The sequence below is a fragment of the Camelina sativa genome, chromosome 15 (assembly GCF_000633955.1).
Source record: "Camelina sativa cultivar DH55 chromosome 15, Cs, whole genome shotgun sequence".
Taxonomy (NCBI): Eukaryota; Viridiplantae; Streptophyta; class Magnoliopsida; order Brassicales; family Brassicaceae; genus Camelina; species Camelina sativa.
The window spans coordinates 3,039,080-3,057,861 of NC_025699.1; the positions used below are offsets into that span (position 1 = coordinate 3,039,080).

The 18,782-nt window shown below is 34.5% G+C and overlaps 3 protein-coding genes across 3 annotated transcripts; 2 read left to right on the forward strand and 1 right to left on the reverse strand.

Moving 5' to 3' along the window:
- LOC104744922 lies at positions 1,100-2,351 on the forward strand. Its single transcript, XM_010466053.1, has one exon. The coding sequence runs from the start codon at positions 1,358-1,360 to the stop codon at positions 2,267-2,269; it is 912 nt and encodes a 303-aa protein (XP_010464355.1). The 5' UTR covers positions 1,100-1,357; the 3' UTR covers positions 2,270-2,351.
- On the forward strand, positions 10,652-12,763 carry LOC104744923 (U-box domain-containing protein 9-like). The gene is made up of 2 exons (XM_010466054.2): positions 10,652-11,151; positions 11,424-12,763. The coding sequence occupies exons 1-2, from the start codon at positions 10,840-10,842 to the stop codon at positions 12,516-12,518; spliced, it is 1,407 nt and encodes a 468-aa protein (XP_010464356.1). The 5' UTR covers positions 10,652-10,839; the 3' UTR covers positions 12,519-12,763.
- LOC104744924 (E3 ubiquitin-protein ligase CHIP) lies at positions 14,787-17,113 on the reverse strand. Its single transcript, XM_010466056.2, has 8 exons — positions 16,839-17,113; positions 16,479-16,546; positions 16,322-16,385; positions 16,104-16,175; positions 15,685-15,818; positions 15,424-15,592; positions 15,226-15,336; positions 14,787-15,136 (listed from the first exon to the last, which is right to left on the reverse strand). The coding sequence occupies exons 1-8, from the start codon at positions 17,076-17,078 to the stop codon at positions 15,008-15,010; spliced, it is 987 nt and encodes a 328-aa protein (XP_010464358.1). The 5' UTR covers positions 17,079-17,113; the 3' UTR covers positions 14,787-15,007.

The following is an 18,782-nucleotide window of genomic DNA, read 5'->3' on the forward strand; positions in this document are numbered from 1 at the left end:
TTTCTCAACCATTTAAGACTATTTAGTATTTAGTATTTACAATGGAACGGTTGACATACGATAAGATTTTGTTTCTAGAAAATCAGTGGAACTTTCAATCGCTAAACGACCATAGTTAATTATTAATTTTATAATTTTGGAGGTTAATATAAATCTAGATATGTTTTTTAGTTTTATGATATTTGGTCAAACTGATATCTTTGCTGTTGTTGTCGTAACATATATCATAGTTTTCAAATCAAACTTGAAGGTGAAATTATTATTATTATTATTGGGTCAAATTAAACCAGGCGTAGCATGGGTCATGGAGTTGTTAGTTTTTCAATTAATAAAATGTAAAACACATACATATCTCCATCTATGTTATTTTTGTCTAAACAAATTGTCTATATGAACTTTCAATCGCATTTCACATACAATAATAGTGAAATATTAGGATTAACTTGTAGATGAAAGCGTGATTTTTATTTTTGTTGTGCAGAAAAATAAATAATGGATGTGGAACTGGAACCTATGAGAAACCTTCCTGGGCCAGCTATCATTCAAAAACTACTCCATCTAGTGAGATAGAGAGACAGGGAGTCTAGTGCATGCAGTTGTTAGATGAACATTGAATGCATGACTTGAAGTGACATGCACATCTATGAGAAATCGTACGAAAATGATCATAATCATTCTAATTTTTATTAACTTAACTATATTTGTCTAATTGATAGGTAATAGAGTCACTAGCCGTGTTTAAACATGGACGCTTCAATGCTTTATAATAATATAATCCATCGGAAGGCTCATCGGTGGTTGGTCTATCGAACCAAAGATCCATCTCCATCGATGCGGTATCCAAAATCTGAAAATAGTAAAATATCTGCGTGACAATTTACATTACGACTATGTCCATATAGGTTAATTATAACATTAACTAAAGAAATTAATAATAATGGAAGCGTGAAAAATGTAAATGAGAGGAGGAATAAAACCCTAAATACCCGTTGCCTGTTGGGATATGCCTTTGCTTGCCTAACCCATCGGCCCAAAAGTCGTCATGCTTATTAGTAACCAAGAAGTGGTATATCGTATATCCTCCGGTTCTGCTTTTCCCCATTATTACGTGTCTTCTTATAATATGCACCTTCCATCTTTATTTCTTTATTCATATCTAATAACTATAGTATAAATAACTTAAGCTTCTCTTCGAATATTCGGAGCCCCAACTCCTCTCTCTCTCTCTCTCTCTCTCTCCACGCATTTCTTGTTCTTGAACCTTTTATAAAAACCCATCTCATCCTTCTCTCTCTTATTAAAACTTCTCACCGAGAAAAAAAGAGTTCGAGTTACGTGTTTCTTTATACATTTTGATATGGGTTTCTCTAGAGCAAAACGTGTCACCGATCCACTCGCAGATGAGGTTAGGGCTCGTCTCGTTGGATGTAGCTTTAGCAGCGGCAGCGAACATACCGGCGACGGAATCGAAGACTACGAAGAAGAAGACGACTCACCTTGTCTCTCCGATCTTGTACAAGGCTTCTTGGAAGATGAAGTTGAAACCGTCGATGATGATGAGTCACGCTGGTGCGATCAAGATTCAGGTTCCGACTCGGATTCTGACTCGGAAGGAGCGGAGCTTCCTGACTACGCCGACGATATAGCAAAGATTCTAAGGAACTCACTTAGAGAAGATTCATACGGAAGAACGGTGCTGGTTCACGTGGCGAGAGCAATGGAAGTGTTGTCGTCTCTCGGATCTCAGCACGAACAGCGTGCCGTTTTATTGCGTAAGGTCATGTCTATTCTCAGAGAGCTTGGCCACAATGCGGCCATCTGCAAAACCAAATGGAGATCTTCCGGCGGACTCACCGCCGGTAACCACGAGTTTATCGACGTCATGTTTACTACACCACCTTCATCAGCCTCGTCTCAGACCGTACGTTACATCGTCGACTTAGATTTCGCGTCGCGGTTCCAAATCGCGAGACCGACGGCACAGTACGCGCGTGTGCTTCAATCGCTTCCGGCGGTTTTCGTGGGAAGAGGAGACGAGCTGAAGCGGATCTTGCGGCTCGTATGTGACGCCGCGAGGATCTCGCTTAGGAGCCGTGGCCTGACGCTTCCCCCGTGGAGGAAGAATCGTTATATGCAAACGCGGTGGCTTGGTCCTTACAAACGCACAGCCAACTTAACTCCGTCATCTTCCGCCGTTAACACCGTCATGTGTCGTGCCATCGGTTTCGATAGTGCCGTCGGTGGCCGTCTATTTGTGCGAACACGATAAAACTAACCCACGTGTCATTTTTTAACTCGATTTTTTTTTTCCATACATTCTAGAGAATAATATAATTCCATTATTTAGAATTTTTTCGTTCGAAATAAAATAAAAGTTGTGATACAAAAACAAACAAATTAAACCCAAAAAGAAAAAATCTAGATTTTACGATGAAGGAAAAATTTTACGCGGAAAATGAACATTGTGAAGAAAAAAAAAAAACAGACAAGAGTAATGATCGAGTGGGACAGATACACACAGATAAGGCTTCGATTGATAGCCGTAGAGTAAGATCTAATGGTCATTAAATGGACGTGAAGATTGATTGTGGAGGATAACGTATTATAATAAATATAGCAATCGACGTGGCAGTGACACGTAACGTAGTTCTCGCAGTGCATTGAATGTGACTTGGCGTGACAAGTCAGGAGGGTCCAGGTCTACCTAGGTGCATGGGTTTGTCGTCTAGTTTCGACCACACCTGATAAAAGCCTTTACGAGAGAGAGAGAGAGAAGAAAAAAAGTGGGACAAATAAAAATAATAGAGCACGTGGAACGGATAAGGTTTTTATTAATATTTATTTTGTTTTTATTCTTTTGGTGTTTATGCGAATATTCGGGTTTTTCTTTTTCAGACCAGATTTTGCTATCCACAACTGACCTAATCCTTTACTGTCTCTTGATATATATTAGTAGTAATTATTACGAAGATTTATATCGTTCGTTTTAATAAGTGTATAGTTGTATTTAACTAATGATTTCTATTACGACGGTCCAGTTATGCATTTAATTTAATCATGTGATGCTGCAAATCGAATGGTATAATTCCCGAGAAAGATTTTAGAACTACTAGGTCTCAAAGATCACGACTCATATTAGTCGAACGAGTCATTTCATTAAGTAGTTGGTCGGACTTGATCTCATCTACTCTCTATAATATTTGTTTTATCAATCTAGTTAGTCAAATTTTTCAAACGTTGCCGAGGACTATATACAGTAAGTAGATATAATACATATTTTAAATGATAAAAAATAATACTACTAAACAAATATAATCCAAGTTGATATATAGGAACAAATATGGTTGAAGTTAATGTTTTCGTTGATACAAAAGATCGAAATAAAGTATTCTGTTACTTATGATCGTATTTCTGATTATACTATGTATGTAAATCTTTGGTATAGTGCTTGCACATGTGTATATAAAAGAAATAGGTCGTTTATCTATTATTGTTTTTTTTTTCCCTTTAATTGCTGATTTCAAATCGATGATTTTTTGTTAATTATACTTGTTATCTCTATGGCGAACACGCAACATGACGAATAAAAGAGGAAAAATCAGTACCAGAGAATCGTCTTTTGATCTTGGAGAATATTAATCTGTTAATTATTTTCACATATGACAAATCTAGTATCAGCGATAAGTTAAATGTTGTTTCGTTAAGAATTAATTAATTTTCAATGATTATTATTTTATTTTATTTTTATTATTGTTATGATTTATTTTGCCGTGAAAAAAAGTCTTTTTGTTCATCATATACTCTTGAGATCAACCCAATTATATAGTTTGCTTAGTGTTTTGATTTCTGAACTAAGCAAATTACTAAAGCTTAGAGGCGAGTGAGTTACACTTCTGTAATATTTATATAGCTCAATACTTAGATCTAGTGATGATCATATCCTTGTTTTCAAATCAAAATGTTTGGATCCCTAAAAAAACTTTGAATACATATAACCTGATCTAAGATCAAACTGAATCTCAGATTGGGTCTTAGGTGATATTTTTTCCACTCAGATTACAAGTTACATAAAACATTTTGTGATATATGTGCTACAGTTTTTGTTAGAGGCAAATTGTGGTATATTTAAATAAAAGATGCTTCATAGCCGGAATGAATTATGTTCACTCTCGTAGTCGTGTACTCCTTCGAAGGATTAAAAAATAGAGTTTTATGTCACCTTACCTCTTAAAGACTTAAACAGCAAAATGCTATAGGTTGTGTGTGTGATCAAAAAAGGAAAAGACTAATGAAGAAAGTAAAGAATTTTAAAAGGAAATTAAAAAGAAAAAAAATTAAGAAGAAGAAAGAAAATTAAAGAAATGGCCTTTGGAGAGGGAAGTGGCCCAATGAGGGAAGGAGCAGTCAAGTGTGGGGTCTCTCACCCTCTCCACGTTTTTAATTTTCCAATTGTCTCTTCGCTTCGCCTCGGTCGTCGTCGTCTTTGGTATTTTTATGGGCCTCTTCCATTCTTTCGTATATTAGTAGTAATTATTCTACTTATAATGATTCTCTTTGGAAACAAACGAAAGAGTGATGAATATATTAATTCGATTACATATTCAATGTTAATAAGTTGCATGCACTCAATACTTATATATACAAGGTCAGCCAAAGCCGATTATACTAATATATTTGCATGTCTTTAAAGAATCTTAAATATTTGTAATTGTCAAGATTGGCTAGTGGCTACAACCATGAACCAACTGTGCCCATGCCAGCACTTGGCCACATACAGAGAAGATGTTGTGGACGTAAACCGCTTTTAAACCACAAAAACAAATCAAAACATGAGCATGAGAGCATCTAATAAGAAGATGCAATGCAAATAAACAAATACATGAGCATAGGTTTAAGACACATGATGTTAAGACTTGTTTTTATAGCGTCCAGAGATTATTTTCCTGTATATCAAGGAATGTTTAGGTTGTTTAAGTTCCTTATCTTCTATAGTCTTCTGCTGAGATCTTATTTTCTCAAGTTTAACATGTGCATATTACCGACTTCACTACTTCTATGTGTGGTGATCGCTTATTCTATCATCAGCTCTAGGACCAGCTTATTATAGCTTTAGTCACCTCACACCCCTCCCACTTGGGAATCTCATCAATGTGTGACTGTGATTGATCCCAATTACGTATAATCTTGGAATTACAACTCATTCGAGGTCTATTCTTACAGAATTTGGTTTTCATCAGTTTTCCATCTGATTCTAACACATTGATTCGGATTATCACATCATCAGAGACCAAATTATGTTAGAGGTTTCGAGAGGTTATCATGCGCTCACAAAAGAAAGTTCAACATGCTATAAACACTTACGGAAGTCATAAAATGACTGAATATTCTCTCATCTCCGATCCTTAAATATATGGAAGACTTCCGATTTTAAATTTATATTCATTTGATACATATGTGTGTATAAAACTTGTAAATACATAAATATCAAAAGCCATGATCTAGATCATTACGTACATTTATACATTTATGATTATCTACTTCACAACGTTAATTACGTACGGTAATTTGAATCTGATCATTCACTTGAAGGAGATATGTGGGTTCATTCTCTAGGGTTTGCTTCGACGAACAAATGGGCCTCAAGAGCAAGTTTATATCCTATTTAAGGCTTCCTAGTCACCCATTGTACTTTATAACCCATCAATGGTATTTGTTAGGCTTTACACGTTTTTATTTTCAGTGAGGCAAATGACTTCAAACCTCGGTCATTTATTAAGCCTGTTAATTACATTCCTTCATAAAATGATTCAAAGTAGAGAGAAACTTAATTCTCCATTTGTGAATAGAAGCATTAATATTCTTTAATTTTACAGAGATATCAGATTTTGGAGCTTAAACATTCGTATCTTTCTTTTGCTAAATTGAGAAAACTCGGTTTGTTAGAGTATAAAATGGATATACAATTATATAAAAGATTATGTAAAAGATTCAATGAAAAATAAACTGCATATGCACTAAAACACTTATACAAAGTACAAACCAGCCAAAGCCGAATACAAAGTACTTTAGTTATAGTTAATTTAGTGAGAAACTTTAATTTAATTTGGAAAAAAGCATCGTATTCGTACAAAGTAATAACATTAACATATGTAGGTTGTTGTTTGTAAACAAAACATATGGGTTGTTGACAAAAGAAACGTATGTGTCAAATGGGCCTCTTTTATATATGTTCCACTGAACATGGTAATATTAATATGATAATAATTTTATTTCTTTCAATTATTGGTCTTGTCTTCTATCTTACAACACTTTTATTGGTTTCCAAATACATCCAAACCCACCCATTAATGATCTTCTGTACTATATATGTATGTTTTCTGTATTACAAAACTCTAAAAGTCAAAAATCAAATTGAAAAAATACGAATCAAAAAATGAATATCGTTTCATATTCAAATTGTTTTTAAATATCTTCGATTCTTCAGAATATATGGACTGATAACTATACACTAATAAAAATACATTATCAATAAAGAGTCAAGGACTGTTTAGTTACATATGATACCTATCAGTTATGATATACATTCAACACAGTTTCTCGGAGTTTCCATTTGAATCTTCAATCCTTTAATTTGAACTATCAGAATATCTCAACATTCCGCCAGCATAACAATATCGAGGAGGTAGAGAATTTTAAGAATCAAAGCCATACATTATACATAAATAACATCAAAATGACTCTGTCTTAAAAAAACACTAGAAAAATATCCCAAGCATCAATATATGACCAGTTGTACAGTAAGTATCTGTTCTATTTAATTTTATTTGGGCAACCTGACAATTTCCCATACTCTTTAATCTTTATGTTAACGTACACCAGACCTTACATGCCCAACTACATTTTTTTCTTTTCAATTTCATATGTTGATTAACATTATATGCATGCTGTAAAACTTATTATTGCATTGTAAAATCATAGCTAGATAAAGATTCGCCAATATTTATTTCTTTTGGTTACCAAAATTTTGGAAACTTATTACATGTTATACTTCTATGAAATAAAAATTGTTCAAGATAAAAGAGTGTAGTTATCAGATAATAAAAACAAAAGAGAAACAAAGATAATAATTAGGGAAAGCAGGAGGAGCAGAGATGTCTCGCAAGCAGGGAAAAAAGAAGGTCAGTTCGAAGAAGATGAAGGCATTAGAAAAAGACACGTGGTTCTGGAGAGTCCCACGCAAGGTGAGTTATGACCAGCAGTCCAGCTTGGCACTTGTAAGATTCTCTTCTGTGTTTTGCAGATGAGATTGAGAGTGATCCCCACTTCTCAGAACTACTACGTATTTACATATTCATACACGTGTCTATTTCAGTAGTCATAGTTCAATTATGTAAACTTACCTTTATTTCTTCTTTTTCTTCTTCTTCTTGTTCCAATAATGTTTTGTTTTTTTCTTTTTTTTTTAACTCAGAGTAAATCCTCAGGTTTATGGAAGGCCCGCAGCTTGAACCAGATGAAGCATTGGAGGAGCAGCTTGAACCAGAGGAAGCATTGGAGGAGCAGCTTGTACCTGCGGAAGCATTGATCGTTCCGGCGGGTCCTCTAACAAGGTCAAAATCAAGGAGGTTCAACCAAGCCATCAATGGTCTACTTAGAGAGCTGGACAAGAAGCAAGAAGACATGGCTCAAGCCATCCTAACAATGATCACAGCTCAGGGTGTTTGATGAAGGGTTAAGTGTTGCTTATGCACTCTTTTTCCCTGGTCAAGTTTTGTCCCATTGGGTTTTCTTGACAAGGTTTTTAATGAAGCTTAAGTGACATTTTCAAGGCCCCTTTGTCACCCCATTTCGTGGTCCAAGGCCNAAACTAATCTCTGGGGGAGGTGCAACCCATGGATAGATCCTCTCTCCGGGTATTCAAATGGGCTGTTAGATAGGCTCATATCCATTTAAGAGTGCCCAGGAAAATGTGACTTAGTTTCGCGTAGTAGGGGAATCGAACCTGAAACGTTGTAGCGTCTCAGTCCCGCTCCCTACCACTCGACCACAAGCTCAAGGACTCCAATAATGTTATAATTTTGTTGTAGAACAACAACTTCATTGTTGCGATTTGAAACTAATCTAAAGCCGAGCGCCTTGTATGGACTTTCACTCTCTCTTATGGTGAATTAACTAAGCCATGTATTACCAAATACCAATTAAGGATTTTTGTTAATCAAATACTAGGATTACTAATAATAATGTAGGCAAAGTAGATAGGAACACAAAATCCGTGGCTAATAAATAACTTGGGCAGTAAAATTTGCTGACTATAAAACATTTATAAGAAAAAGAAGTTTCATATATTGGTGGAAAATGTCGTTTTCACCTTTAAAATACTTGTTGGAGACGTGAGTGTAACTGTTTAATACTATTGTCTAGAATGTTACTAATAAAAAGTTGAAAAAGATGAATCTTGATAATGACTAATTTCAAGACCAAATCTTCGGGTTACTTTTGTTTTTTTTTTTTTTTCTTGAATTGCTGATAATAGATTATATGGTCAACTCTCTTGATTCATCCAATCACGCGTCGAAAGCTAGATAATAACACTAGTGTGTTCTTTTCGATTTTGTTTTTATTTTATTTTCTCATAATTTACAAAAGAGAACAAAAAACAGCAGGGGTAAAAAGGTCAAAGAAGAAAATAGAGAGAGAGTACACAGTAGAGTAGAGAGTAGAAAAGGAAGAATCCATCGACGCGGAAAGACAGCTGTTCGTTCGTTCGTTGCCATGTTGGAATAACTTTGCGGGTCCCGCTTTCGCTACACTCACTCACTCACTTTCTAAATTTCGCCGCCATTACCGTCTTTCCATTTTTACGAAATTTTATTAATTAGTATTACTAATTAAAGTTTACATTTTTAATCAAATGTTTTACATGTTTTCTTTTTGGCTGGCTTGCAACTTGGAAGAAGTGATTTCGAGATTTATTAATACTCTCCTGTATCCCTAATATATTTTATATTAATTTTTAGACATTATCACACAAATTTTAAAAAGTTTATTTTTATTTGTAAATTAATTTCTAATTATTTTCGGATAGAAAGAGAAACTATAAACCATTAGATATATCCAATGTAAAAAAAAATAAAGTAGAAAACCTATTTAATTTTTTTAATATACAAATTAATATATTAGACACAAAAATAAATATAAAACATCAATTTAGTTGGGACATAAAAAGTACAAACTACATGATATAAACTTGTTGGATATACATATAAATATACTACTTCTACGCTCAGATCGGTGATTGCTTGTTGCACCAAGATACATAAATAATTAATTTATACAGTATCAATTATTATAAAGCAATGCAAAATGACCAATATAATGCAAATATGTACTCTATGTTTTAAATGGTACAAATAAATAATGATTCTAATAAAGGTAGTAGTGTATATAAATGATTTAATCATTCAGTTAAAAAAACCCAAATTTAATTAGTTTTTGATAAATAACTATTTATAACTAATTCATAGTGATTTAATGGTTATAAATATTGTATAGTCTGATTAACTTACGCCGATATTAGACCAAGATGAATTGAACGTAAAGCCTCTTCTAGTGTAGCGATAGGTGCAACTTCTCTTATCCTGCAATCCATAGGAGGAGTAAGGTTGTGAGGAAATGACAACGTTAAAGTAATTTAGAGATTCAAACTACTCGTTGAATAATAATATATATATATATATATATTAATTATATGCTTAGATTGGTGATTGCTTGTTGCACCAATATACATAAATAATTAATTTAAACAATATCAATTATTATAAACAATGCAAAAATGATCAATATAATGCAAACATGTATTCTATGTTTTAAATGGTACAAATAAATAGCGATTAATTCTCAATAAAGTCAGTACTCTATATAAATGATTTAATCATTCAGTCAAGAGACACAAATTTAATTAGTTCGTGATATATAACTATTTATAACTAATTTATAGTGATCTAATGGTTTGTAAATTCAACTATTGTAAGTTATTTTGAGTATTTTGTAATTATGGGTATATTTTGAGTATTTTATAATTATAATTTAACTATTGTAAGTTTGTAACCATTGTAAAAAAAATTAAAACTTATATATAGTTTTTCACAACATTTGGCTTGGCAAACTCTCAAAACTACTCTCTTTCGGTTTAAAATCTTTGAGTAGTTTGATTATAACTTTTCCTCTTTGGTTTAAAAGAAAAAACAGTCTGTCGTGCAGGTTACAAACATATAAGTGAAAGATGAAGACCACCACTAGGCTAATAAAGTACTATCTCTTATCAATTACAATTAGTACTATACGTTAATAGTAATTAATACCAAAATTACCAATAACGTGTGTGATTTTAAACCCAAAAACTAAATAAACGTGTATGAGTGTATGAGACTAGTCGTGTCGGCTGTGTTTTGACACCTTAGTCGCGAGGTAGGTCATACGTGCTGCATTATTAAATGAAATCCTTCTTTTTTTTTATTAGTAAAAATTTTCAAATTAATTTAAATTATTTAATTAACGAATGAATAAATGACGTGGCAAAATCGGTGCAGGCCACAACAATTCGGGCACCACTACTAACAACAGTACAACACAAACAACATCAACACTTGTAGTTGTGTTCTGCCCCTCTCTTTTCTTCTCTCTTCCTCATATTTATTACTCTCTCTTTCGCAAACTGAGAAAAAAAAGAAAGAAAAATTAAATAAATTTTTTTATAATTTAATGTGAGAAATATCAATTCGGTATATCAATCCGAGAAAGAAAAGGGTTTGGTTTTGGTGGTGGCGAGTACCGGCGGCGATGGCGAAGACCGGTGTATTCGAATCGGATCCGACGGCGATTGCGAAAGCCAAGGAACTGAAGCGTGAGATGAGAAAGTTACTGATTAAGATCGAAGAAGAGGATGATGATGATGATTCAGGTGTTCAGGCTATCGATCAGTTACAGGAGGCTTTGTCTGCGTTGAGAGAAGCGACGATGAGGAGGAAGAAGATGGCTAAATCTTCTTCTTTAGATATGCTTGAGACCACTGTCTCTTCTTGTCCTGACGAGTTTCGTTGTCCTCTTTCTAATGAGCTTATGCGGGATCCCGTCGTTTTGGCTTCTGGTCAGGTTCGTCGCATTTTTTATTTCTTCTTTTATACCACTTGAGATAATCCGACTCAGGTTTCATGAAAAATTCTTGCTTTGTCGGTAGGGTAAATTCTGTTTTTCGAATCTAAGGACTTTGATTATGGTAATGAAGGAAAAAGAATTGATCTTTCGATGTATTTATGTAGTTGTGTCACTTGTTTGATCAATCTGTAACCCAAAATTTGAGTCTTAAAGTATATAATTGTGTTGAGATTTTTCATTTTTTTTGTTTGTGTTTGTGTTTTTTGCAGACATATGACAAATTATTTATCCAGAAGTGGTTGAGTTCAGGCAATAGAACGTGTCCCAAGACTCAGCAAGTTCTGCCTCACACGGCTTTAACTCCTAATCTCTTAATCCGTGATATGATCTCAAAATGGTGTAAGAAGATTGGTCTAGACAACAAGAACCAGTATCATCATTCCAACCTTGTGAATGAAGAAGAAGCTGTGACAAGATCAGATCGTGAGATTTTTAATTCTTTGCTCTGTAAAATCTCGTCTTCAGTCCTTCAAGATCAAAAGTCTGCTGCCAAGGAGCTAAGGCTTCTGACCAGGAAAGGTACTGAGTTCAGAGCTCTCTTCGGCGAGTCTCCTGATGAAATCACTCGGTTGCTGAGTCCGTTGTTACACGGGTCAAACCCTGATGAGAATCTTCAAGAAGATGTGGTCACAACGTTGTTGAACATAGCTATACATGATGACAGCAACAAGAAGCTTGTATGCGAAAACCCTAATGTGATTCCTCTTCTGATCGATGCATTGAGGCGTGGAACAGTAGCCACGAGAAGCAATGCAGCTGCAGCGGTATTTACTCTGTCTGCGCTCGATTCGAACAAAGTACTTATAGGTAAATCAGGGATCCTGAAACCGCTTATCGATCTCCTAGAAGAAGGGAATCCATTGGCTATCAAAGACGTAGCTGCAGCGATCTTTACACTCTGTATCGCACATGAAAACAGGAGTAGAGCCGTGAGAGATGGAGCTGTTAGCGTTTTAGGTAAGAAAATCTCAAATGGGTTGTATGTGGATGAGCTTTTAGCTATATTGGCAATGCTTGTTACTCACTGGAAGGCTGTGGAGGAATTGGGTGAGCTCGGTGGTGTTTCTTGGTTGCTGAAGATCACTCGAGAGAGCGAGTGCAAGAGAAACAAAGAGAACGCGATTGTGATACTGCATACTATATGTTTCAGCGACAGGACAAAGTGGAAAGAGATCAAAGAAGAGGAGAATGCTCATGGTACAATAACAAAGCTTTCGCGTGAAGGAACCTCAAGGGCACAGAGGAAAGCAAATGGGATCTTGGATAGACTGAGAAAAGCTATGAATCTTACCCACACAGCCTGAGAGAAAGCCCTAAAATAAAAAATCCGTAATGTAAATTATCTTATATCTTTGCTCTTTGCTTTTTATTTTTGGTTCTTTATGGCTTTCAGAATATTTTTGTAAATTATTCATATCTTTAGGATTCGAATGATATGGTTTTCGTGTATGAGATGTAAGTAGAAATCTGTGTGAATAGTTTTTGTTTTTTTCAGTTTGAAGTTTATGGGGGGGAATCAATCAATAAAATAAATTGTTTGGTGGCTTTATTCAGCTGTGGACGCCTTGGTCAACAAGTTACTGTGTAGCTTTCGTCTGTTTCGTTGTATAAATTAATACATTAAATACATAGAAAAGGCTGTCATGTCGTGTTCTTCACATCTCATAAGAACCACAAAGCTAATCAATCTTATTCCACACTTTTTCTCTGGGGGAAGAGTTAATTACAAAGAGTCACGAGATCTTATTATGATTTACGATGTCATTGATGTGATTTCCGTGATGTATAATGTTATGTAATGTGACCCCATCGTGGCGTATGCCATTTTTATTAGAAAAACAAATCATTTTAAATACGGCAAAATTATTCATTATAGTCAACTAAAACAATGTCTATCAGAAAAACAAAAGTAATAATATTCATACCTGAAAATTACTAGCAATAGAAACATATACTTATCATTAGTAAAAAGAAACTAGGTAAAGTTTAAAAATTTTCACGGGATGATTTAAAAAGTAAGTAATGATAAAAATCACATGTAATTCGTTTTTAGATTTTGCTCAGAAGGTAGAATTGAATCACGAAGTTGCCACAGCTCCGTGACTCGTAATAATGACGAGTCCAAATACTCGAAAATAGATGGAGAAAGTTGGGAAAATGGAATATTGAAGAGGGAGAGATGGAGAGAGTAAGAAAGAACATGGATGGATTCGTTCTAAACCACTCTTTGGTGGTTGTGGTTATTCCTTTCCTCATCCAACTTTCACAGAAAAGCCAAGAAAATAAAAGAATGTGATACTTTCTACTTTTTTATCCACAACAAGTAACGTTTTACAAATACCAATGAGATTTTTTTATTTATTCTACGGTTAAGAAAGAAAATATAATTCCCATGAATAAAAAGAAAGACAAACGAATCCTAATGATCCACAATGGTGGGTTTACCTTTTATGTGTCCCCCCTCTCCTCTAGTGTATAGAATCATTTTGATGAATATAAAAATAGTTTTATTTCTATTCCAAGACACAATATTTCCGTCTTATTAGAAACACTATTCATTCGACATTTTGGATAACTCAGTCTCACCATTCATCAATTGCCTAATAAGAACAATAGTATTTATTTACCTACTTACTGTATCTCGAACTCTCGATTCCTTTAAATTAATCGAGTTAGATGAAAAATTTGTTTTTTCTTCCCCTTTTAATCTAAGCAGTGGTTTTCTCTACTTTTCTTGAGTCTCTCTCATATTAGAGAATGTCCAGCTTGGGTACATTTTCTTTATGATTGCACTTTGTGCTTGCTCTCAGTTTTGTACTGGCAATCATGTCAACCTTTTTTCTAAAGTAGACTTTGAAGTTTGAACCACATATCAACAGACACATGACATGACATACGATATTAGTTTATGTTATGTGAGGCATTCAGCATTCTAACTACTATAGTAATATCAGTTAGTGCGGGAGATGAGGTACCTATTTTCATATAGAAAACGTCTTGGTTCCAATATGGCAATATGTAATATAAATTTTATACCAACTGCTTGAATACTTTTACCGAAATGGAAGGAGATTAAGTTACGTTATTTGATGTTTTTCATAAAATGATCGAAAATCTTAAGAAACCTTGGGATCGCAGGTGTCGTAAATAACGGAGGTGAAATTGTTCGAAAGGTGGTTTTGCTTAATACCAAATGAATCTGACTTTGTGGACAGTTGATGCAACTATGAAAACAGTAGCGTGTAAGTGGTTTATTGTGTTCGACTATAACTTTTTTTTTTACATTATTTGTATGCGAATTATCGTTTGTTTATCGTATTTTCAAATTTTAGAGTAAATGAATTGCAGATTCAGACTTCAGGGAAGATGACTGGAGCGGTCCCAAGAAGAGAACAAGAATACTTCAGGCATGTTTTTGTACTAAATTATACTACATGTTATCGAAATATCAATCTACAGAGAAGTGCATCTAAACCCCAAATCCCTAGACCCGAAACCAAAACTTAAACGTCTCCAGAGAAACCTCACCGTTATCCTTTTAACACGGAGAATATCAGAATTTTTGGTTTGGATTTTCCTCAATTATGTGTGTGTATAGCAGTATAGGCTAAGCCAAATGTCCAATTTGTGCAGGGTGCACAAAAAACATTGTATATATATATATATACACGGCAGAATATCTTACACTTAAAAACATCAGCTAAGAAAAATAAAATTAAACACATCTGATATGTTCTTTCACCAAGTAGCTAGCCTCGTTGTCAGTCATTGTGCATGTGAATCCTCATTTGCATCAGCAACCAATCTTGTAAGCCCAGACGTGTTTTTCTAGATACGCAGCCACTGCCTCTTTTATAGCTAGATTTGGAACGAGCTTGGACGGCTCAAGTTTTTCACGCGTTATAGGATCAAAGTTCCCCACCTAGCAAGTAGTGCAAACGACCATAACAGGAATAAGAAGAAGAAAAATAGAGATTAATTGCTACAGCAAAGAGCGACGATAATGCCAACCTTCTTAAGATGTTCGAGGATTGCTGCTCTTTCATATGTAACCCCACTCGGAGAAATGACAGGATCTCGGAAAATCTCAAGAGTTATGTTGCAACATAAATAATCTGGCACCTGGAAATAATAATCCAGAATAGTATTTGACCTCAAATATAAATGAAAGATGGGTCTTAAAAAAGTTTTAAAGAAAAGGTAATGCACCTCAGATGGTTTATCTTCTTCCGCAGCCTTCTCAAATACACGTTCAAGAGATTTCAAACGCTCAGTATGGGCAATGTAGGCTTCCTGAGAGGACTCTATTCTCTCTTCTTCTTCTGTTCTAGACATATCTAAAGCACGTTGTTGATTTAGAGCAGCCTCACAAGTTTCCCTACGAAAAACATGAATAGTTCCATAAAGCCACGCTGAAGCGTAGTTCCAAGTTGAATGATTGTACCAAATTAAGTACGTTACATAACCTACTTCAAACTATTCAATTCCCACGAGCGCCTCGCAGAAAGCAGTTCCCACTCCATGTATTTTGCTTTAGAAAGCTCTTCCCATATATCTTCTACCATGTATCCTGTTGGATCCGCACCTCTTCCAAGATCTAAAGCCTATATCAAACGTAGCCACATGAAGTTAGCAGGAAACATTTCATCAAAACTATGCTTTGTAGTATTTGATGATTTCAACAAATTAACACATCCCTAGTGTTTTTTTAATCTCACTCAAACCAGCGTCAATAGTATCCACTAACACAACTGTCGAACAAAAATATGGAGACTCAAGTGGTACCTTACATCTTCATTAAGATGCTAAGAAACTACACTACTTAGGTGTCAAGGTTATGCATACAAAATCATGTCAAGTAATAAAGAAAGCTAAGGATAAATAAATACCCTTTGCAACTCTTTGACTCCACTGGTATATTCTTTCTTCTGCAATAATGCAAGTCCTAGCATGTAGTGGGCCTGCCACAGAACATCAATACCCATATGAAGGAGAAGGAAGGATCAAAGAATGCCCATAAAAGAAGAAGACCAAGAACTTAACAGATTCCATACGTAGCATACTAAACAAAACAGAACCGGTCTAGATATGACCAAAAGAATCAAACCTTGACGGAATTGTGGACAAGCTGAATAGCCTTGCGACAATCCTCTTCAACCTTAGTCCAATCCCTGAATTATCAGCAAACCACCCACAAAGCAATACATTAAACTACCTAAGCAATTGATCAGTAAGTGTAACTTTAATCAAGAGAACATACTCACTTTCGCTTCATGTGGCAAAGTGCTCGATTTGTCCAAAAAGCAGGAATATTTGGACACAAGGCTATTGCCTGTTAAGTTACACAAAGATGATTAGACAATCACCCCACAAAAAAAAAAAAAAGTCTTTGTATCGATGATTAACATAAAAAGGTTCCTAAAATTCCAACTGTAAACATTCTAATCAATTGTTTTATCACTCAATCTAAACCTAATTTAGCTGAAACTAAGTTCTGATTATATAATCCAAGAGTTTATTCCTACACACAGATCTAAATCAAAATCCCTAGGGCATATAATAAACCCAGAAAACCAAAAAAACCCTAACGATGAAACAAGAGGAGAGGATTGAGAACCATGTACCTCGGTGTAAGCGTCAATGGCAGCACCAAAACGTTCTTTCTTAAAGCAATTGTTTCCGTCTTCCTTTAACCGTTCCGCCATGGCGGAGCCCACGCCTGTAACCATCTCCGACGGCAATCGAAACAAATATTTCTCCTTTCCTCCTAAAACTTCCCTCTGTGACTTATGCGGCGGCGGGGGGTTTCGTAGAATCTCCCGGAGTGTTTCAGAAGAGAAGAAGCCGCGTAATTTCTCGAGCATAGGAGAGAGAGAAGAAAAAGCCCAAAAGTCCCAAAGATTTATTTATTAAATCTTTTTTTTTTAATCAGTTATGGAAACACAAAGAGATTAGTCTCTTTACCGGGTCAGCCCGATCAGAGTTGGAGCGTAATCCGGATTTTGAAATTTCCTTTTTTTCATTGGGTAATCTTTATAATATTTAGTCCCATAAACAGATAATCAAAATCTTTCTATATAGTACGAATCCTATTAATATATACTTATCCTATAGTTTAACCAAGTTGTAGAAAATAAATGCAGTCAAATACTACTTCTGTTTTCACATAGAGTATTATTTTGACACATTTCACTCAAATTAAAAAAAAAAAAAATATATATATATATATACTCTTATTTAAAAAGTATTTAATGAGTTAATTTAGTCACAGTTACAAGTAAAACTAAGAAATCTAAAAAATTTAATATAAAATATACATTGAAAATATAAAAATAATACATTAGGAATGTAAAATGACACTTTTTATAAAACAAAAATGAAACTCTAAAATAACACTCTTTAGTGAAACAAATGGAATAATATAATTAACTTTTTCTTTGGGTCAAGTCAACAAAAATATTATTATCTTATTAGTTGATGAAATTGGATGCATTTGTTTGCTTTTAAAACACTTGTCAGAAAATTAAAGTGTGATACTGTGATTGATTAGATTCATAATTCATTCATTCATTTGTCCCAAAATCATACTAGTAAGTTATAATATAAATCTCACATAATTGACACATGACAATTAGAAAAACAAACAAAACAAAATAAAGAAAAATTTCAGCAAGAGAACATTTGTAGGCAAAAGAACCGAACACATAATCCTTTTTTGTGTGTGTCAGTGTGTGCCTACTGCCTACTCGTCCTCTTGGCTTCGCAATCTAGCCAATCTGTTGGTAACAACAACATCCAATTGAGAAGCACGCTCAACAATCTCCTTCCTCTTCTTGGTCGATACATTTGTGCGCAATCTCTGCATCCAATGTTTTTGGTATCAACGAACATATCCTTTAAACTTTCTTCTTACACGTGATAAATGATGGATCCAAAGCCCATTAGGTTTGAAATATGTATTGAGTTATAGGCCATAAAGAGATAGATTAAACAAAACAACAAAAATATATAAACGAGCGTGTGGGTAGCCATGATTATGGGACTAATGACGTTCGTACAAAAAGTTAAGGACAAAAAGCGTGTGTAATTTCTTTCTAACCCCTTTTCACCCAATCTTCTTCCCATTTCTGTGGATGCAATCTTTATTCCATTATTTGACGCCTTTACTCTTTTCTGGCTAGACTTCGTGAATACTTTTGTTACATAATAATGCGTTCATTGTTCACCTGTTATCGCTAAATTTCATTCTATTTTCATATATATATATAACAACGTATGAAAAAGGTTCTATATCTTGTAAGTACAAATGATGTCTCTGATGTAAACTAGACTGTCGTTTAATATATAAACATATGCCAGAAAAGAATAATTAATTGAGACACAATTGCTGACAAAATTCCATTTTCATAAATTATTTTCTATGATCAAATACATCAAATCTGGACAGATATTTTGTGACTTGTTGTTTTCTACCCGTTTCATGGCCCATACCCCGGCTCAACTAGAATACATATCTTCGGATTGTGATACTGTTATCGTATGTAGAAGTAGACCGAGATATTCACTTC